At 35.1% G+C, this 22118-nt stretch overlaps 2 protein-coding genes across 4 annotated transcripts; one reads left to right on the forward strand and one right to left on the reverse strand.

The window, feature by feature from the left end:
- The first annotated feature begins 98 nt into the window (after positions 1 to 98).
- LOC126974463 (uncharacterized) lies at positions 99 to 7417 on the forward strand. 3 transcript variants are annotated; one of them, XM_050821968.1, is made up of 4 exons: positions 99 to 400; positions 1440 to 1725; positions 4939 to 5157; positions 6917 to 7417. In XM_050821968.1, the coding sequence occupies exons 1-4, from the start codon at positions 203 to 205 to the stop codon at positions 7387 to 7389; spliced, it is 1176 nt and encodes a 391-aa protein (XP_050677925.1). In that variant the 5' UTR covers positions 99 to 202; the 3' UTR covers positions 7390 to 7417. The 3 variants fall into 3 exon arrangements, with proteins under 3 accessions (XP_050677925.1, XP_050677927.1, XP_050677926.1); XM_050821970.1 differs by lacking the exons at positions 99 to 400; positions 1440 to 1725 and adding an exon at positions 2898 to 3013; XM_050821969.1 differs by lacking the exons at positions 99 to 400; positions 1440 to 1725 and adding an exon at positions 3162 to 3259.
- On the reverse strand, positions 7298 to 21336 carry LOC126974487 (probable methylthioribulose-1-phosphate dehydratase). Its single transcript, XM_050822002.1, has 6 exons — positions 21168 to 21336; positions 20982 to 21076; positions 19886 to 19999; positions 18375 to 18525; positions 15663 to 15865; positions 7298 to 10586 (listed from the first exon to the last, which is right to left on the reverse strand). The coding sequence occupies exons 1-6, from the start codon at positions 21183 to 21185 to the stop codon at positions 10475 to 10477; spliced, it is 693 nt and encodes a 230-aa protein (XP_050677959.1). The 5' UTR covers positions 21186 to 21336; the 3' UTR covers positions 7298 to 10474.
- Between the last annotated feature and the right edge of the window lie 782 nt (positions 21337 to 22118).

Below are 22118 nucleotides of genomic sequence, written 5' to 3' on the forward strand. Positions count from 1 at the left end.
GTATCGAGGTCCATAGGCACTTCTACAGATGAAAAAAAATTGGAACTTAGATAAAAACATAGAGACGAACTTATTAATATTCTAAGGAGATTAAATTCTAGTATTAAGCAGATACTTGACATAATATTTCAAGCCAATAGACATAACAAAATTACATTCCCGAATTATTTTTCATTGAACTATATATACCTAAACATGTAAAATGTACCGAGGTTCGCTTAGACATCCAAACAAGAAAGATGACCATCAGGCAAAATCAAAAGACAAGCCTTTCGAAGTGGAAGACTATCCACCAAAAGCTAAAAGACTTCTAAATAAATCACAGTTGAACAGAAGCTGTGATGTTAGTCCTGTAACGAAAGACCAAGCCTTATCTACGGAAAATGTAGCAGTGGATCAGGTAGGTACAAAAACGGTGTGATTTATGCCAAATTTGTTTGTTTTTTTTCTCTTTGTTTATTCGTTAGTGATACGCTCTCTCCATTACAATGTAGTGCCAACTTGATTCTTGATTGAACCCAAAATTCTGAACTACATTCAATTGCGTTCGTCGTAAAATAATACTTGTACATTGCAAAAAAGGCGCTGCTGTGGTGCCCATCAAGCTCGTATCCTGTCGAAAGGAGTCTACCACTCGTTGTCTTATCAAGCAAGAAAAAAAAATGTGCTGAACTCAAACTTAAAAGAATTTTCAGGTTTTCACCCCACTCACCGTTTCCTACAGCTTTACCCGAAGACTGTTCGCCATTTACATTGAACTCTTTCGTTTAAATATATTTTAACAGATTTAGGGCTCTATTTTTTCAAAAGTTTAATTTAATGTCATTGTGCATAGAGCTTTAGGCTTTGTCTTTGCACCACTACGCTCTACCATATAATGCACCTTACTTAACTATTTACAAAATAGAAAAACAACTCCAAACATAATTAAACTTTAAATCAAGTAACTCCGCTAAAAAGGAAAACATAAAATTTTTCGTAAGTAAGTAGGTAGGTACTGTAAGTTATTTATCTTTTAAGTGACCGGCAGTTCGTTTATAGTTTTAAGAGTTTTAAGAATTCTCATCACCCTATTCAGCTTAAGAATAACGTTTTTTTTATGAAACTAAGGGACGATACGAGCAGGACGTTCAGCTGATGGTAACTGATACGCTTTGCCCATTACAATGCAGTGCCATTCAGGATTATTGAAAAATCCCAAATATTCTGAGCGGCACTACAACTGCGCTCGTCACTTTGAGACAAGATGTTAAGTCTCATTTGCACAGTAATTTCACTTGATACAGCGCCCTTCAGACCGAAACACAATTATGTTTACACATTACTACTTCACGGCAGAAATAGGCGCCGTTGTGGTACCCATAATCTACCCGGCATCCTGTGCAAAGGAGCCCACTACCACAGGTATATACCTACGTGTTTATTTAATTAATTTTCAGTATCAAAAACTTTTACTGGAGCAGTATGGCTTCGACCCTGTTAGCCAGGACAAAGGGGAGACAATCCTATTCCTAAAGGACCATATTACCTTTGACAGCAACAGGATACTACCAGAGCATATTGTAAAAAAGAGAATAAATTTCGGCGATGTACTTAAAGTTGATAATGAAGCACAATATACAAAGTTATTAAAAGACCAGAGTGTCTCTTATGAAGACATAACCTGTTGGCAGAATGTAGAGAATGCAGATGATATCGAAAATATATTTTGCACAGAAAACGCTGGTAAGAAGTAATTAAATAACATAAGATTACACAGTACATCATATATTGTGATAAACCTAAGCTCGATTTTATAAATAGGCAGACGAATGAATGTTATATTCAACGATTGATACAGAGAAATAACAATTCAAAACTGGAACTCAACATTTTAGTAACACTTACATTGTTATAGTTTTTAAAGTTAAGATCAAGTGCAGATAACCTAGAAACTTTCTTTTTATGATAATAAGGGACGAGACGAGCAGGACTTTCAGTATCCCGTAGAAAGAATTATGAGGTAAAAAATATTGTAATTGATAGAGTTTTAGTCCACGATTATAATGCTACCACTCTTATTACAAGGTAATGCGCCGTTCCAGAGAAAATAGCATTATAAGTATTATAACCTAACCTAAAATTATGACATTTTTATGGGGAGAAAAGAAAAGGAACCGCCTAGAATTCGTTTTTGGTACTCGCCGGCTGCTTCCGCGGCCTCCTAGGCTCGGCGCGTGCGTTGTTTTAACTACTCTAACATAACCTAACCAATTTTAAAGAATTGTAGTTGATAGGGCTTTGGTCCACGATTTTAGTGCTACAACTCTTAATACAACGTAATACACAGTTTTCAAGAAAAAATTAAAAAATATTCTACCTTCCCCCCTCCCTAATTTCTTAATTGGGGCGGGAAACGCCTACAATTCGGTTCTGGCACTCGCCAGCCGCTGCCGTGGCCCGCTACGCTCGGCTCGTGCGTTGTTTTAACTGTTCTAACATAACCTAACCTAACCATATTTAATAAATTGATAGAGCTTTGGGGATTTAAAACTTTTACTAAAAGTGTAGTTTACAATTACAATGAACCCTTCTAAAAATGTTTTCCTTTTATCTAAAAAAAATTATTGATGAAGCCGTCTAATCTGTCACCGACTATTTTTTACATTTCATTTTACTGTTTTTCATACAATTTATGGCTGTATGGGCTTGAACCCTTTGCCTGTCCTAATATTTTACGAAGAAACCATTATTACGATTATTTACGTGATTTAGCTGTTTTAGGTTAGATTTTTTTTCGTTATTTTCTTGAAAACGGTGCATTACCTAGAAATAAGAGTGGTATCATTATAATCGTGGACTAAAGCTCTATCAACTACAACAATATTTTTTGCCTCCAAATTCGTGCTACGGGATACTAAGTCCAACCCAATGACGATGTGTTATGATCATTAACTGACCAATCAGCAGTTTGCCCGCTCACCTCGGTTGGTGCGAATATAGGAGTTACATTAGGAGTTTATTGGATTTTAAGGTCGATGTTTGTATTAGATCCCGCCCATAATTTTCCTCTGATATTATCTTTTGTTTGTGTGATAATTTGATCACCGAATCTGATGTTGAACTGCTTTGCAACTTCAAAGGTTTTTCATTGCGTTATCCTAATCCATTTTATGTGAGAGCTCGTTAAAATAGGTACAACCCGATTCAGAGATTAGCTGGTACGAACAGACAGACAGACGAAAATTAATATTGTTTTTCTGACATAAGCAGCATATAGGTACGTACACAAGCGTAAAAAGCTGTTATTTTCGCATTACAATATAAATGTTATTTAAATATGTGCATATATATAGGTAGAATTTACTTGCCTATTTATTATATTATTTAAACAATAACTGTGTTGGTGCATTAACACTTGTAATATTTGGTGCATATGTTAGATATATTTAAGACACGGACAAGTAAAAAAAAGGACTCCGTGTCACCTTACATAACAGTGTAGCACCAAAACAAGCCAATTAACGTGTAAATACATAGCCCCACGCACACACACTACTACAAGCCGATAGGCGGCCATTATGAGAATTGTCATCGTCTATGACAGATCAGTTTGCGTCTCAATAAAATATTTTAAAAATGCCGTTGTGCATTGTGAATTAGTGTAAAAACGATACTATATAAGTATTTGTGGCCATATATGATTATTTAAGGGAGAAAAAATTGTGTAACTAGTATCCCCCGTAACCGCACACACACTAGCATAACGGTGCTTCGCGCAGTCCTTCTTTTTTTACTCGTCTGTAATTTAAGATTACCTAAGTCACCGAAACAACGAATATCAAATCTAGTTGACTTCAAATAAGAATAAATGAAGTGACTACAAAACTGGAAGTTTTGAAAGGAACACTCACCAGACAGGAGCACACCTCCTTTGCCAATTCAGATGTCACAACACTTGATGTTTAGGAGAACCTATATAATTTCTGGTAGACTCGGCATTATAACTTGTACGTTCAAAATATTCCGGGTGATTGATCGATCTTAGACCTTAGTTTGCTATATTTTTCATCAGCGACGATGCGGTTACGCACGCGGCCATTTGAGAGTTTTTTTTATATGACAGTTCGCCAGATGGCGCACATCACGGTTGTGCATAAGGAGGAGGGAAAGTTTGAAATGGGATAAGTAGGACAATTAGTATACTAATTGTTCTGAAGCCGCAACAAATTGTGTTATTACAAAAAAGTTAAACAAGTGTTGAACACTAGCATTAGATAAGTTCTATCACAAATATGTGTTTTTCAGTTGTTTAGCGTTCAAAAATCTTTAGACATTGCTTATATTTAAACACGAGTCGAAGCTTGTCTAAGATGTGTCTAACGGATAGATCATAATATTCATATGGAAGCTCATTATGGAAGATTTAGAGTTTAGATTATGTGATGACAGATAGATGACAGCTGTCAAAAATGCGTTCCTTTAATGGTTCCTGTACACTTCCGTTTATTTTGTGCTTAATGACGTTTTAGTTAAACACAAGCTAAACAATGCTTTGTAATAGAAAAAGATAAACTCCACTTTCGACGTCATTATTGTTAGGTCACTGTTTAACAAAACACGTGTCTAAGCCATGTTTAAATATTTTTTTTATAATAAAACCGTAAATGATGGCAAAATATTTGAAATACTATAATCAATTTCAGATTTATAAGGGCATCACGTGCCGAAAATATAAGAAATAATGTCCCCAGAATATAAAAGATATTTTTTTTTTCGAATTGATTGCGGTGCCTAGCGATTCAATAATGCACCTGCGTATATAACGACGGCCGGTCAGTAACTGGCGATGAACGTTGAATGAATGATTCACTCAACCTAACGACGCGTCGACGGTCCGCGTATTCTGATCAGTTCAGTAGTTTAAAAGCAACATTATATTAATATTTATTTTTTCAGAAATTCCAATGCCGAGGCAAATAGAAATTTGCAACATACCAACGGTGAAGGTAGTCGCGGAAAAATATGCGAAATATAAGAAAAACGAAGTGGAAGTGAGGAAAACTGAGGAAAAGATTGTTTGCTTGGAATATGACGTTCTTCCGAAATATGGAAAAGTTATTAAACCTATGCAAAAGCTACGGGCTTATTTCTCTGTCAGGCCTACTGATTGCCAGGGTGAGATCTTTTATCATATAGGTACGGACTAGTAAAAAAAGAAGGACTCCGCACCGTGATATTAGCAAGTAACGCACCTTTATGCTATGCACCTTTGTGTGCGGTTACGGGGTATACCAGTTACACAATTTGTTCTCCCTTAAATAATCATATATCCACAAATACTTTTATATTATTGTTTTTGAACTCTTTCACAACGCACGACGGCATTTTTAAAATATTTTATTGCGACGCAAACTGATCTGTCACAGACGATGGCAAATCTCATAATCGCGACCGATGGGCTTGTATTAGTGTATGCGTGGGGCTATGTATTTACACGTTTACCGGCTTGTTTTGATGCCTCACTGTTATGTAAGTTGACACGGAGTCCTTATTTTTTTACTCTTCCGTGCATATAGGTATGTCAGATCGGCGCGATTTTGGCGCGGCCGCAGCGGCCTGTCAATGCGTATTATTTTTTAGATTGCTCTTAATTAGGATGATATGAGAGAATGTATAAGAAAGCAATTGAAACAAACTATAAGACCATGCAAAATAAACTATCTTATAAACAAAATTAGGGTCAGTATCTGGTCACGGCGTAGTGTGCCGTACGACACTTTTGATCTTGTATATGAAAGATCTAGTGCCAAAGGGCACTACCCGATTTTGCAAGGGGATTATTCTCCGCTGCGCTCCAACTAGATTCCACATTACCTAAGAACAATAGCTTTATTACGGCAACTATTAGATGCTTGTGTGCGTGGCATGGCCTTTCAAATTTTGTAACATTTAACGCTTCGTGTTATTTTACAATGAAATTAATCTAATATATAAAATTCTCATGTCGCGGTGTTTGTAGTTAAACTCCTTCGAAACGGCTTGACCGATTCTCATGAAATTTTGAGTGCATATTGGGTAGGTCGGAGAATCGGACAACATCTATTTCTCATCCCCCTAAATGTTAAGGGTGGTCCACGCCAATTTTTCTTTTAATTTTTTCATCTTCCATCTACGATCAACAGTTACTTTTGTATCGCGATTTTAATATCGTGGTGTCTTTCTTATTTCTTGTAGTATCATTTTTACAAATTTTTTTTCGCAACCCAATTTTAGTTTCAATTATTAGCAAAGTTTAACAGAACATGTGGCACTTCAACGTCACGCATTGATCGAGACAGGCTCGAGTACGCCCGCTTGGGCGTAGTAATAGTTGCCGCACTTTGCGACTACGCCTGCGCCATCTAGTTCGAGCGCAGCGGAGACCAATCCTTAATGGTAATCCTTAAGGGTATATATTATTGTTCTAAAAAATAGAATCCTTTTTTTATGGAAAAGCAGTACAAACGAGCGTACGGGTCACCTGGTGTTAAGTGATCACCGGCGCCCACATTCTCTTGCCACACCAGAGGAATCACAGGAGCGTTGACGGCCTTTAAGGAAGGTGTACGCGATTTTTTTTAAGGTACCCATATCGTATCGTCCCAGAAACACCGCACAAGGATGCTCATTCTACAGCCTTGAAAACAGTGGAGGATCCATCTGTTATTCTGATGTCGAGCGCTGCCGAACGCAAAGGCCGATTGTGCTTCTTTGTCGCTCGTTCCGCGCTCTCGCTTGCACTTCAAGCCTTACATGGAACGCCTCAGAGCGAGGTAACGCCGCATGAGTCATGTTTTTTCGTGCGTGCAGCCGGCTCTATCGAATTATAAGACGTTGTCACGTCAAAAAGTCACCAAAATTGGTCGAATAATAATAACAATTTTTTCCTTTCTAGATATTAAATCACCCTTAACATCGTCTGTACGACTGAAATTCAACATTCCCGAGAAGGACATGAACGCATTGAACGATAAGGAAATTGAAATTATTGACGGAAAGATCTCGGAAAATAGACTGTATTTGGAGGACTTGCGTCGCATTCTTAGACACAAACAGGACGTGTACGTAAAGAAAAACAAAGCGTCCCTCGACTTGATGTGTTTGTACAGAATGGCAAAGAGGCAGAAACCGGTGGAATGTTCTAGTACAAATGTGCTCTCCAAAAATGAATTGGAAGAGATTAAGAATTTGATCAAAGACAAATGCACGTCTAGTATGCACGGGATGGATCGGCACAGGATTAAAAGCGAGTCGAAGCGGAATAAAACCATGAACGTTGTATCAGAGAGTATATTCGCTGAAATTGTTAAAAGTTTGAAAACTGATAAAGCAGCCGCACACAAAAATACTAATGTAATAGCAATTTGAAATTAAAATGATTCATTCTGTACAATAAGACCTTTTTTATTTCACTAGATTTATATCTGTAAGCTTTAGACACACTTGAAATGAAATGAAAATGAATTTATTTTGGAAGAAAAACTGACACATTCACACAAAAATGTTTATGAGAACAAAATATATGCTTAATCCAATACTTAACTTACTTAATACAAAAGAAACAAAAGCAAAACTTGATGTGGCAGTGGTCTTCCAAAACTGGAGTCCACTCAGTTATAGTTGTGTCCATACATTATGAGCACAACACTGATTTTCAGTGACCCCACTGTGTGAAGTTTGGAGCTGAACTGACATATTTTAAAAGCAAAATATATATATAAATTGAAGCACTAAAATAATTATTATAAAAAAATTGACTAACAAAAAAATGTTACTAAAAAAAATAATGACAACAAAAATAATAAAAAACGTATGTGTGTAAGGAAGAAAAAATAATAATAAATACGAGTAGGTATTTTATATAATACAATGAAATTTAAACAGTGCTCACCAAGGCAGGAGATGTAGGGAGGTATTGGTCATTAATATGTATTTTTTATATTTTTTTCTAAAGTCGAGACTGTATATAAACCCCGTAGCGGCGGTGGTAAATTATTCCAGCACTTGGTGGCATTGTACTTGAAACTTCCCCTGAAAGCCGCAGTGTGATGCTTGGGAGGACAAAGATTGCCGACAGATCCTTGTCACCTATATTCAGTTAGGTATGTTGAAACTGTTTTGAGCTGTCAGCCATAGAGGGCCATATATTGTCCCAATCAGCGTCCAGGATTTGACGCTAATTGAAAGGACTTATGATCAAAGACGTAAGTGCTCTGCTGGGGCTCCGAGTAAAATGCCGTATGCCTAAAAATGGCCGCTGAATTGCTTGGAATTGGATGAGAGATCGGACTAGAGCGTAAGCAATATCCAAATTCCGTCGGAGATTTCTAGATCTGTATTTTCCCGGGTACGGATCGAACTCTGATCGGACGTAGTGTGAAAGTGCTCTTATTTGTTGAAATTGTCTGAAATTAAACAAGTTTTCATAAATTCACATCTTCTTTAAACAACAAATAAAATATTACAAAACGTTCCATGAAAGATATAAAAAAATAAGGACTTATACGAATACATTTTAATCTTAAAACAATATAACACGTACAATCCTAAATAATGTACAAATGACACGAGGTATTGGCTAAATCAATTTAGAATTTATATAAATTAATTATTAGGTCAGTTAAACTATAAAGGAGCAGATATTTTATAAACGCATTATCACGCATTTCGTATTCTAAAGCGCCCTAATTGGGGCGCATTTTGACAGCAACTGTTGTCAGTGACAAAAATATATTATTATCTTTATATTTCTTATTTTTTTTTAACTCATACAGTAATTACAGTAGTTTTTGATCACGCTATCGGTTTAACGTCATGTTAATGTGTCAGTATGATGCGCGAATTAATTTTATGTATATTATAATCATTGGACATAACATCCACCCTGTATAATTATAAGACGACACGACTATACCCCATGGAGGGGAATTATCTTAAATATTGTAGATTTAACATTTTACTGAAGGAAGACTATATTCTTAGGCTACAGCTTTAGTATACCGATCGAAAGGCTTATTTTTTGCTACATAACATAGCATCAGAAATAAAAGAAAGAGCATAATTATTGCATTTGATATAAAATTTTGTTCAGAAAAATGAAAAGTTCCCAACTATTATAATAAAACATAAACGTTAGCTGATAGAATCAGTGTTCGTTCCCATTTTGAACAACTATTATTAATATAACATAAACGTTAGCTAATAGAATCAGTGTTCGTTCCCATTTTGAACAACTATTATTAATATAACATAAACGTTAGCTAATAGAATCAGTGTTCGTTCCCATTTGGAACAACTATTATTAATATAACATAAACGTTAGCTAATAGAATCAGTGTTCGTTCCCATTTTGAACAACTATTATTAATATAACATAAACGTTAGCTAATAGAATCAGTATTCGTTCCCATTTTGAACAAATATTATCAATATATTAACATAAACGTTAACTAATAGAATCAGTGCTCGTTCCCATTTTGAACAAATATTATTAATATAACATAAACGTTAGCTGATAGAATCAGTGTTCGTTCCCATTTGGAACAACTATTATTAATATAACATAAACGTTAGCTAATAGAATCAGTGTTCGTTCCCATTTTGAACAACTATTATTAATATAACATAAACGTTAGCTAATAGAATCAGTGTTCGTTCCCATTTGGAACAACTATTATTAATATAACATAAACGTTAGCTAATAGAATCAGTGTTCGTTCCCATTTGGAACAACTATTATTAATATAACATAAACGTTAGCTAATAGAATCAGTGTTCGTTCCCATTTTGAACAAATATTATTAATATAACATAAACGTTAGCTGATAGAATCAGTGCTCGTTCCCATTTTGAACAAATATTATTAATATAACATAAACGTTAGCTGATAGAATCAGTGCTCGTTCCCATTTTGAACAAATATTATTAATATAACATAAACGTTAGCTGATAGAATCAGTGCTCGTTCCCATTTTGAACAAATATTATTAATATAACATAAACGTTAGCTAATAGAATCAGTGTTCGTTCCCATTTGGAACAACTATTATTAATATAACATAAACGTTAGCTAATAGAATCAGTGTTCGTTCCCATTTTGAACAAATATTATTAATATAACATAAACGTTAGCTGATAGAATCAGTGCTCGTTCCCATTTTGAACAAATATTATTAATATAACATAAACGTTAGCTGATAGAATCAGTGCTCGTTCCCATTTTGAACAACTATTATTAATATAACATAAACGTTAGCTAATAGAATCAGTGTTCGTTCCCATTTTGAACAACTATTATTAATATAACATAAACGTTAGCTAATTGAATCAGTATTCGTTCCCATTTTGAACAAATATTATTAATATATTAACATAAACGTTAACTAATAGAATCAGTGTTCGTTCCCATTTTGAACAAATATTATTAATATAACATAAACGTTAGCTAATAGAATCAGTGTTCGTTCCCATTTCGAACAATTTCCGTATGTGGGTTGAGAGATGGATCCAAGCCTAACTTCTTCATTTCGACGGCCATTTCAAACAGGTAATCATAGCATTCAGTCCTGAAATCATAAATCATTTATTTGCATCAATATATAAGAGATTTCCACCTATGTTTTGACTCATCGTGATATCTGTGGAACCATAAACACTCCGTAGATACATGGCTGATATGACGACTATTATGGAAATTGGTCAGGGTAAAATTGACAGTCCAACCTTGATATTCCTGACCTCAATATTCCGTACCAACATTATAGAAAAAAAATCTCCTCTATATTCCACTCATGCGCACAAACTATTGATCACGCTCCTTTTTACCACGTACTTCTAAAAATTTTAACAAACTAAAATCATCCGAAATAGATCTTTTTTGTTCCAATTTAGGTAGTGTTAAGATTCGTATTATACAAAGATTATTTTAATGACAAAATAATATGACGTGTATACTTTTAGGCGAAGAATAAGCAGAAAACACGCAAACATGGTGTTTTTAGACAAGTTTTGTTGTGAAAGTATAGCATTACGAGCTATGAACACTACTTAATCCTGTTACACATATCCTTAAGTCTAATTTGTAGGTTGCTAATGCTTGCTGTTGGTTATAGTTAGCACTGCCGAGCCTTTTAGAACTACCACATTTCTTTGAAGTTAAACAAGATTTTTGGCATGGCGTGGCGCATTTTTTCGGTACTTCTCTCAGAAAAGTTATTCTTATAGCTCGTACTTTTTTCTGTAGGTTCATTTATTCAGATTAGTAGTGAATAACACGGATTGTAAGCATATAAACTGTTTTCCACCCAAGAATTTTGAAAATATTAGCTTTGTTACATAAATCGCGGGCCGGCAGCCGTGAACTCATATCGCTCAAGGTAGCTGGCATTTAGTGTCGCCTTAAGTCAATTTAAATTGCAAAAATGCGTAAGTTACCTAGTACATAGTAATGCCTTAATTAGTTTAAGCATTTGTAAAAACGTTAAAAAACTATTTAATACCTATTTGTGGAGGCTCTTAATTGGCCCATATGTAAACATGTATTTGTATTGACGGCTGTTAGCCACCCTATGAAAATAAAATAAAATAAGGTGTAGAGTCTTGAAATTTGTTAAGAATAGTCCTTCTCACACTCCTCACCCGCTAGTTTTTTTTTTATTATTTACAGAAAAACTTCTGTCGGGTCAGTTAGGTATTATATATATATATATATATATATATATATATATAATATATTTATTGTGTGCGTGTGTACGTCACAGAACTCCTCCTAGACGGCTGGACCGATTTTTATGAAATTTTTTGTGTGATTCGAGGGGGATTCGAGGATGGTTTAGATTCACAATTGAACTACCTTCTAAACGGCTGGACCGATTTTGATGATATTTTTGTGTGTTCCAGTGAATTTGAGATTGGTGTGTGTCTTCAGGTGGATTCGAGAATGGTTTAGATTCACAATTAAACTACCTCCTAAACGGCTGGACCGATTTTGATGATTTTTTGTTTGTTTCAGTGAATTTGAGATTGGTTTAGATTCTCAATTCCGTCCATATAATATAATTCTCTTGCTCATGTGTATGTTAGTGAAGTCCTGCTAACGGCTGGACCGATTTTTCAAATTTAAGACGTGTGTACAGGACAACGTCTGTTGGGTCCACTAGTATATATATTATATGAAAACACTCATCACGATATCTCTGGAACCATAAGGAGTAGTACAGCATGACTGTGTTGTAGAAAGTGTTGTAACAACAAAATTTTTAGGACTTTACATTGACAGTAAATTAAACAGGAAGGCACATGCAATAAAACTAAAAAGATAAGTAAATTCTGGTACGCACTCTAAGAGCTTTCAAAAGTCTCTAATAGACAAACTGTTCTGACAGTATATCATGGATTCGTTGTATCCAACTTACGATACGTTAAATTTTCTGGGGAAACTCATGCGAAAAAGATATAATTTTTAAAACCGAAAAGAGCTGCATTAGGTAAATGTTACCAGTTGGAGGCTCCTTTGCACAGGATGCCGGCTAGATAATGGGTACCACAACGGCGCGGTGTAAGCATTACTGTGTTTCGGTCTGAAGGGCGCCGCAGCTAGTGAAATTACTGGGCAAATGAGACTTAACATCTAATGTCTCAAGGTGACGAGCGCAGTTGTAGTGCCGCTCAGAATTTTTGGCGTTTTTCAAGAATCCTGAGCGGCACTGCACTGTAATGGGCAGGGCGTATCAATTACCATCAGCTGGACGTCCTGCTCATCTCGTCCCTTATTTTCATACAAAAAAAAATGTGTTGTCTTAAAATAACAGATGGTTGTAAACCAGACAATACGACATGGGTACCTTCAAAAAAAGCGCGTACACCTTCCTTAAAGGCCGGCAACGCTCTTGTGATTCCTCTGGTGTTGCAAGAGAATGTGGGCGGCGGTGATCACTTAACACCAGGTGACCCGTACGCTCGTTTGTCCTCCTATTCCATAAAAAAAAAAGTTGTAAACCATTCCTTAGACAACTTAAAATTTTTACTTCGACCTAGTAAAAACTAACCATTATACATTTGTCAGAACATCCACAATATAAATTTGAGAAGCAAGAATAGATACGTTTACATGGTAGCAACACAGTTCCTATGTACAATAGTGTTCTTGAAATGGCGCCGAGAATATCTAACAAGCTACCAACTAATATCACAGTTGACGTATTTAAAAAAGAAACTATTTAATATCCTACTGACAAAATCTTACTATTCTATAAAATACTTATTTTCACTCAATTGACTTTTTAAAATATCATTTTACTTAATTTAATTACATACTTACTAACTAATGTTTTTACCAATTTAAATTATTTAGATGTCAATTTACTGACATTGTGTATATCTTAATATATATAAATTACGTGACACGTTGTTTGTCCGCGATGGACTCCTACACTAATGAACGGATTTTAATGGGGATTTAGTCTAGACAGTAAATTAATTCTTGATACACATATTGATAGGATAGGTAATAAAGCGAACAAAATGTATGGTTTTATTATGCGAACTATGCGTAATTTTAAGAAACCCTCAACGTTGTTACTTTTATACAAAACGCTTGTACGATCACAACTTGAATATGCTGTTTCTATTTGGAACCCACTTTACAGTAAATACATACAGTATCTTGAATCAATACAAAAAAGATTTTTACGCAGTATGCATTACAGATGTGCAAGAGCCAATATTTCGTATGATCAATTGCTTGAAAAATACAATATTCTAGATTTAAAAGCCAGACGTGAACAACTTGAAGTAATGCTTCTATACGACATATGCCATAATAAATATGATTGCATTGATCTAACACGCAAGCTGTATTACAGAGTTCCTGTACGTCATCTCTCTAGGGCTACACGCGCTCATCAACTTTTTGCCTTAAAAAAGTGTCGTACAAATGCTGGCATGCGCTCTCCAATTCATAGGATGGTCTCATCTTATAACCAAAACTTCCTTGACATTGACATACTAGAAACAAGAGTGGGTACCTTTAAGAAACTGATATTTAACAAGTTGCATAAAATAATTTCGTAATCTTTGTGACTAATATTGTTATATAATGTGGATAAGTTTTAATATATATATTTGTATGATTCTATGTATGTGTATATGTATGTATTTTAAAACCTTTGGGATAAGGTGAGTTTAGTGAATTTGTTTCTCCAACACAAATAAGTAATCTGTGGATAACGTAGTTGATTATACATGTATTTATATTGTAAGAATTGTAATTATTAAGTAAGATGTCATGTATAGTTGTTTGTTGTTCCCAATAAATAAAATAAAATAAAATAAAATAAAATTACTTCATGGAGTGCAATTTGGTCCAACTTGAGAGATAGGATAGTTTTAATTTCGATTTGGTATAATAATTTTGATTTTCAATATTTATTTTGAATGGACATATTTTCTATGAGAGAATTTAGTGACGCACGGTTTGACAGTTCCGCTGTGAAACAATTTCATTATAACAACAGGCAGCATTTTTTACGAAATAATTCTTGATGTTTTGAAATATTATTGGCAAATTTCCCATAAAACAGTATTTTTTTATTATCTACAGAACAAAGTCTGTCGGGTCCACTAGTAAATAATATATTTGTTTGACTTGTTATTAATTATTATTATTTGTACGCCATGGCATGCTGGCAAGGAATGGAGAACTTTTATTGTGATTTGTAACATCTTATGTATAACCATGACTACAAATAAATGATGATATGAAAATGATGTCATCAGCATGACCCCACAGTAAAGTATTTCATTTCTATTTAGATTTAGCTATAATCGACCAGTCATTATGCACTTTTAATACATAACATTTACTTGTATGTAGGTATCTAACGGAATGTATCCGAAATATTAAAATATAATGTTGGAAATATGTAATGTGTCCACTGACCTCTACTATATACCACTGGACTGACGGCTGTCAAAATGCTTTTGTGCCTGTTTGATATTCGCCATTTTGGCGCTGTTGGCCATAGTACTAAAACTAGTGATGACAACCTCAGCAAACATCGATAGATGGTGGGAAAGTATTTACAAAAAAAAATGTGTACTTTATTACGTTGATTCTTGAAGTATAAATAACACGGAAAACGAACGTAATTAATTCAAAATGCAAAAATATTTCAGAGTACTATACGCTTCTCCCGCAGCCATTTGTATTATACATCAAAATTTGTTTATCTGGACGCTCGCGAGTGGCGCTTCACATAGGCACAATAAATTTGCTGTCAAACATATGAAAAAGCCTGTCCAGTGGTAGTTACAAAGGTCAGTGGTTCCTACTACTATCAAAAATGTTTGCTTAATAGATTGGTTACAGAAGTACCTACTCAATAGAAATAAAAACGATTATTGATCTATATATACATATATATATTTTATATAATGAAAATGGTCTTTCTTTTCCGGCTCAATCACGCCTAAACCACTGAACGTTTCGACATGAAACTACCACCATTCGATGCGAAATTTATCCTAGATGGTGTATGGCTACATATTTTTTTATTCTATTTGTAATAAGATGAAATAAAATTAAATTTATCTCCTTTTAAAATTCGGGCGGGAACGGCTAGTATTAATATAAATGTACTCACATGGTCTTCGCTTGCTGCCAGCTGTCCCCCCACACGTAAACCCCATGTCTTCTCACTAGCACGGCACTGGTCCCCGGGTACTCGCGTATCGCTTCTCCGAGACTCTCCGCTAGATCTTTTTCGAACGGTGTATTCTCAATTATTGGTACTATTAGTTTTTCGTCGTACCGCAGATATCGACCAAGGTTCGCGTCTTTTATACCCTAAAACAGAAGGTTTATATTAATGCAATTATCATTAATACTTACTCTGGCCATAAATACTGTTACAATTAAAAATAAACAAAATATTACATTTGAATTTGGAATCTGTCATTTTTATGTGATTGTTCATTGAGAAAAATTTGTTTACGGATGAGAATTTTTAAAATTGAGCAACATTTTAACAAACAAATTGACCATATTTATGCTCAAAGCTCAAAGGAAGCTTCCCAATTATTCGACAGAGTGCAACGTGGGTACTATCCGACTTCAGTGATGGTTTGGTGGGGTATTAGCTATAAAGGAGTGACTGAGCCATACTTTTGTGAAAAAGATATCAAAACATCGGCACAAGCGTATCAAGAAACCATTCTTGAGAAGGTAGTGAAGCCCCTTAATAACACCATGTTCAATAACCAAGAATGGTCCTTCCAGCAAGACTCGGCGCCGGGTCATAAAGTTGGGTCTACGCAGTCTTGGTTGGAAACGATTCGGACTTCATCAGAGCCTGGCCGTCGTCGTCTAGCCCCGATCTTAATCCGCTGGATTATGATTTATGGTCAGTTTTAGAGAGTACGGCTTGCTCTAGACGCCATGATAATATGGAATCCCTTAAATAATCCGTACGATTGGCAGTGAAGAATTTTCCCATGGGAAGAGTCAGTGCTGTGAGAAAGAGTGCAGCCAATTCGAATGAGCTTCTTATATTTTAAATTGTTTTATGTTTGTTTGTTAAAATTTGCAATAGAAAAATTTTTGAAGTTATACTTCTTTAGGCGCGTTATGAAAAAATGATGAGAGTGAAATTTTAAGATGCACGCGCAACACTGTAACACAAAAACAACAGGGTGAAGTTGGTTCCTTAAATTTTCTGACGTTTGCGTCATTCGTTATTTTTTTGGTTTCTTCGTCCATTATTAGGACAGGCAAAGGGTTCAAGCCCATACAGCCGTATTCATTATTTAATAATTAATTGTCAAAGCGATCTTTGCAAGATTTTTACAAAATAGGACTTTTTAAAAACGTAGAATAGCACGAGAAATAAATCATTTTAATGATTTTTGCTTCGTTAGGCCAAAGAAGTATAACAACTTGCGTGCATACATGTACATACACACGTTTTTCTTTGTTTCAGTATTTATGGCGAGACTATGGTATACTAAATGTGTTAGTATTTATTTAAGAATGAGATGTTCAGTGATCAGTCACGCCCAGACCATCCGGTTCCATTCCGGCCTTAATGTTCGTGTGGGATGTATTTTTTTGTATGCGTTACTTATGTAACGAAATCTTAAACAGAATTTTCAGCACACAGCTCTACCCTGTACTTTCCCCGGGGCGTAAAAAGAATAGGGAAGTCCCAGGCCCATGAGTGTCGTCAGAGGCGACTAAGGGCTTTTTAGAAGTGGGAGAGTCACGCTGCCGTCTTTTGACGTCAGCACAATCGGGCCAGACTCGTCCGGGTTAATTACCACACTCGCACAGAATACCGGTGTGAAGTAGCGGCCTAGTGCCGCTATGTTTCGCATAGGTTAGTGTCGAGGACCGGTGGCCAAGTTAGGATATCATCCTCACCATCTGGATGTGTGGCGGTCCTCCACAGTGCGGTTTACAAGGAGCTTTCTTCCACGTACTACAAAGCTGTGGAATGAACTTTCTTGTGCGGTGTTTCCGGGACGATACGACATGGGTACCTTCAAAAAAAGCGCGTACACCTTTCTTAAAGGTCGGCAACACTCCTGTGATTCCTCTGGTGTTGCAAGAGATTGAGGGCGGCGGTGATCACTTAACAACAGGTGACCCTTACGCTCGCTTGTCCTCCTATTCCATAAAAATAAAATATTATCGCTATGACACAAACTTAAAACTATTATTTTCTAAACGGTACCATCTAAAAGTTCCAGCTTTTAATAGCTATGAAACTTACACCTAAAAGAAAAAAATTATGACAAATAAAACTGAAAACATTTTTTTTTAAACGATGCGGGACTCGCACCCTCGACCTCTCGCGTACCGTGCGAGCGGTCTTTCCAACTGAGCCAACCGTTCGAGTGACGCACCGTTTATAAAATCTTGTAAACTTTGTTCAGCTTCAGTTTTATTTGTATTATTAATCCCAGAAGTGAGAGTTACCACTTTAAAATATAACAAATTGTTTAGTTAGAGACAGAGTGAGTGGAAACAAAATCCAATTTTAAATATAAAATATTCATATTTACCAGTGAGAGATGTCGGCTAGATTATGAGTACCACAACGGAGCCTATTTCTGCCATGGAGCAGTAATGTGTAAGCATTATTGTACTGGGCAAATGAGACTTGACATTTTATGTCTCAAGGTGACGAGCACAATTGAAGTGCCACTCAAAAGTTTTGGGTTTTTTAATAATCTTGAGTGGCACTGCATTGTAATGGGCAAGGTGTATCAATTACCATCAGCTGAACATCCTGCTTGTCTTGTTCCTTATTTTCATTTAAAAAAAAAAAACGATATAACTCAGGTGACAGTCAAACCTTGATCATCTCCTGGTGAGTGATGACAAACTCTTTATCATAGAGTAGAGTGCATCTAACCGCATGTGGAGAGTGGGTGTGTATGACGGCTCCAGCATTACGGTCTCGGTAGGCCAGCATGAATAGAGGTGTACATTGACTCTTCTTTAGCCTGGAATCATTATAATATACCTTGAAGTAATATATAATGATTATATAATATATATATAAGAATTTTTTATATGCTTGATGTAGCAGTGAGGTTAAGATAACACTTAAGAACGCTTACTGCCTTTCGCATTCAGTACAACAATGGTTTCAGGTTAATGTTGGCTGCCCAGCTTTTGCAATGTTCGCGGATGCGAGGATGGACGGCTTCCATGCCATCCAACGCAAAAGAACCGCATCATTGTTGAAGAGGTTGCGGGGTAGCCATAACATCATTCTGCAAACCATTGCCAGTCATTACGATGCGCCGATTATAAAGGCATTTATGCGGCTTCATGTGCCTGTTTAGTTATAATTATACTAATATAATTTATTAAGGCCATTTGACTAACAATTATTATGGAATTTTTTCAGAAATAGACTATTATTATATTAAAAGAAAATTTTGACACTGTTGAATACATGACCTTATTTCTTTTAACATACTTTTCATGGCATCTGGAAGATGTTCACTGCTGGACAGCTGGAAAAAGGACTTCCCCAAAGATCATCATGACAATTTGTCCTGTGCTGCCCTCATCCAACCTATTCCAGCAATCTTAACCAAATTGTCGGTCCAACTTTTGGGGGGAGTACCAATACTACCATACAAATGATTTAAGTTTAAATCTTTAGTGTTAATTCCGCCAATATTTGTTTTTAAAACAATTCGACACATGTTTCACCTCTACACGAGGCATCCTCAGGACATGTTGTCTCGCCAAAATCTGGCACAAGACTCTATTCAGTCTTGTGTCGAATTGTTTTAAAAACAAATATTCGCGGAATTAACTCTAAAGAAAACTTTAATATTTGTATAATTATGGATTTCTGCAAAGTAACGCCTAATTCAATAAATTTTCCAATACTACCAGTCGCCATTTGAGGACTTTACTGCCCCAACGGTCATCTGTCCGTCAACCTATGTGCCCTGCTCTCTGCCACTTCAGTTTCGCAACTATGTGAGCTATGTTGGTAACTTTGGTTCTCCTATGGATCTCCTCATTTCTGATTCCATATTGTAGGGACACTCCGAGTGTAGCACTTTCTATTGCCCTCTGAGCGATAGTGAGTTGACTCAAAATCTTCCTAATAACTCTTTAACATACTTTTATCTCCAAGCAACTGTATATTCTATCTATGTACCTATAAGATAAATTATATTTGAATAGTTTGGAGCACTTTATCAAAGTTTTTATTACAAATGTAATAATAATGTATAAATAACTTAAATATAAGTATATTTTTTGTAATAACAACAAAAGGCAACAAAAATTGATTATTAGTTTTCTACTAGCTACGAACAAAATATTTTGTTATCTTACTTTTTTTCAGGTGGTGGTAATTCCAGATCCTCATCATTAATGGTCTGCACAAATAAGTCATCAGGCTTCATTCGTTCCTTCTGAACACCAGATGGCGCTATGTATATTTTATCTCTAAAAATATTTAATAAAAGTTTCATTTCCATATTATAGATATTGTAGCAACAATATTAATAATAAAGCCACAATTATTTTATTACCCTTTTATAGAATTAAAATATAAGTTGTGTTAGTAGGTTATTTGTACTGAAGAGGAAAAACAAGACGGTTTATATCTGATGATATGTGATCATCACTGCCAATACTTTTGTAACATCAGAGGAGTATAATTGCTAATCATATCAATGAATATATAATGTTAATATCGAATATATGTACTTTCTTAGATATAGTTCTTGCCAGAGTAAAGATTTCTTCAGTACACTGTTTAGTTGGTCTTCTGACTTTTGCTTAACATTGGTCCATTCCATATAGGAATTCGTATTATCCATCAGTTTTTAGTATCAAATTGTTAACAGTGACAGGTGGACAGGGTGAAGATGTCTATTAAAGGCTATGTCTCCTTCGCATCAACAAACTCGCTGCAACCATTGACAAGTTAGTGTGTTATTCTGCTAGATTTATGTTCAAATATTAGTCGTTGCGTCATAATTTATTCTTAGAAGCTTAACAAATTGATCTATTTAATTTAAAAGTTAATTATTTATTAGATTTAAACTTGTTTGTGAATTATTAGTAGGTGGTATTAAAAAAAAACTCCTTTTGATCTTATTTCTTTTATACATACATTTTATTATTATATATATCTATAAAGTGACATATAGGAATAATATTTAAAAAAATTGTAGCTATCCAATTCAAAAAGTATAATAAACAAAGATAAACCTACTTAAAATAGGGTTTAATTTAAATGATGGTCCTACAATACTTTTCTATTATTTTGTTTCTACCTCCCTACATCAAATTTATTATTATTATTAGTATAAGCAAGATTACTAAATCGAGTAAGTATTGTATACATTAATCATCATAAAAATAATATTTAAATTTCAGAAATACTATCTCAATTATTGATAAATAACACTTGTATGATTACCCATCCTTGATAGATATTCCACCGCCTGTTCCGGTGACCCAACCTAGGTGATAGAATTGGGAGCATAGCTCTGGGATGAGAAGTCTTGGATGTTCCTGAGAAGCCAATTCATACGGATATTACACATAATATATAATATATAAAAAGATTATAATAGTCTTATAAGTTCAATAATAATATACATACGGGGCTCAGATTCTCCATTGTGATTTACTGTATCACGCAGTTTTCGTATGCGACAACGTGATCAACTGTAGTTTATCTATTATCACTTTAATTATGATGTAAACTAAGTAATAATACACAATAAATATTGTCTTTTCTTCTTCTGCCGGCTGGAACACTGCTTTATCGAACTCTTGACGTTGACGCTTGACAACTGACATTTGACATTTGAATTTTATTAATCAGTAGCTCTCTAGTGTTGTGTCAAGCGATGATTTTAATTTTTAGGAATGCCTAAGTCGCCCCAAGAGCCTCTCTCGATAGAGAGTAGTATTTCCGAAGAATTTAGAAATCTTTCTAAGCCGGAAAATTGTCTCAATTTATTGTTTACCGTTCTGTCTTCTTTGACAATAAAATTCGTTATTTCATACATTTGATGGACGCCTCAGGAATTCTATACATTGCCAAGGTATTCCTCCATGTATGCAATTGAATAGAATACCTGAAGGTAACATCTAATATATAAAATTCTCGTGTCACGGTGTGCGGGACCGAACTCCTCCGAAACGGCTTGACCGATTCTCATGATATTATTTTCATCTGTTTAAGCATTGCTGTTGAAGCATATTGTATTCAAAGAGGACATAAATACTACGTAAAAAGAGGCGGGTCTGAATAAGTAAACAATGAAATTAAGTTTAGTATGAAGCGTGCACTCATTTGACATAAGTTTGAAATAGTAGTAATTACAGTATCGCGATTGGGGATGAAGTATTATCCGGCTAAGTTTGAAAGCGAACAGTTGCTTAAAATGTAGTGGATTTCAGCGATCTCCGTTTTTTACAAGATTATATCCTTCATCTGACAATTTGTCAATGACTATACAATCGAGTGAATCGCTTTTTTCTCAAAGAGTTTCGCTAGGCTGATTTTATTCTGTTCTATTCAACATTTTACACCATAGAATAGTTT

Source organism: Leptidea sinapis, chromosome 32, assembly GCF_905404315.1.
Source record: "Leptidea sinapis chromosome 32, ilLepSina1.1, whole genome shotgun sequence".
Lineage (NCBI taxonomy): Eukaryota > Metazoa > Arthropoda > Insecta > Lepidoptera > Pieridae > Leptidea > Leptidea sinapis.

Excerpts from the sequence above, each read along its gene's own strand:
- LOC126974463 (XM_050821968.1), top strand. The coding sequence starts at position 203 with ATGTACCGAGGTTCGCTTAGACATCCAAACAAGAAAGATGACCATCAG. Across the intron at positions 401-1,439 it reads AAAATGTAGCAGTGGATCAG|TATCAAAAACTTTTACTGGA; the intron begins GTAGGTACAAAA and ends ATTAATTTTCAG. Across the intron at positions 5,158-6,916 it reads CAGGCCTACTGATTGCCAGG|ATATTAAATCACCCTTAACA; the intron begins GTGAGATCTTTT and ends TTTCCTTTCTAG.
- LOC126974487 (XM_050822002.1), bottom strand. Across the intron at positions 20,000-20,981 it reads GGAATATCTATCAAGGATGG|AGATAAAATATACATAGCGC; the intron begins GTAATCATACAA and ends AAATATTTTTAG. Across the intron at positions 10,587-15,662 it reads TGGCAGCAAGCGAAGACCAT|GACTGAATGCTATGATTACC; the intron begins GTGAGTACATTT and ends TTATGATTTCAG.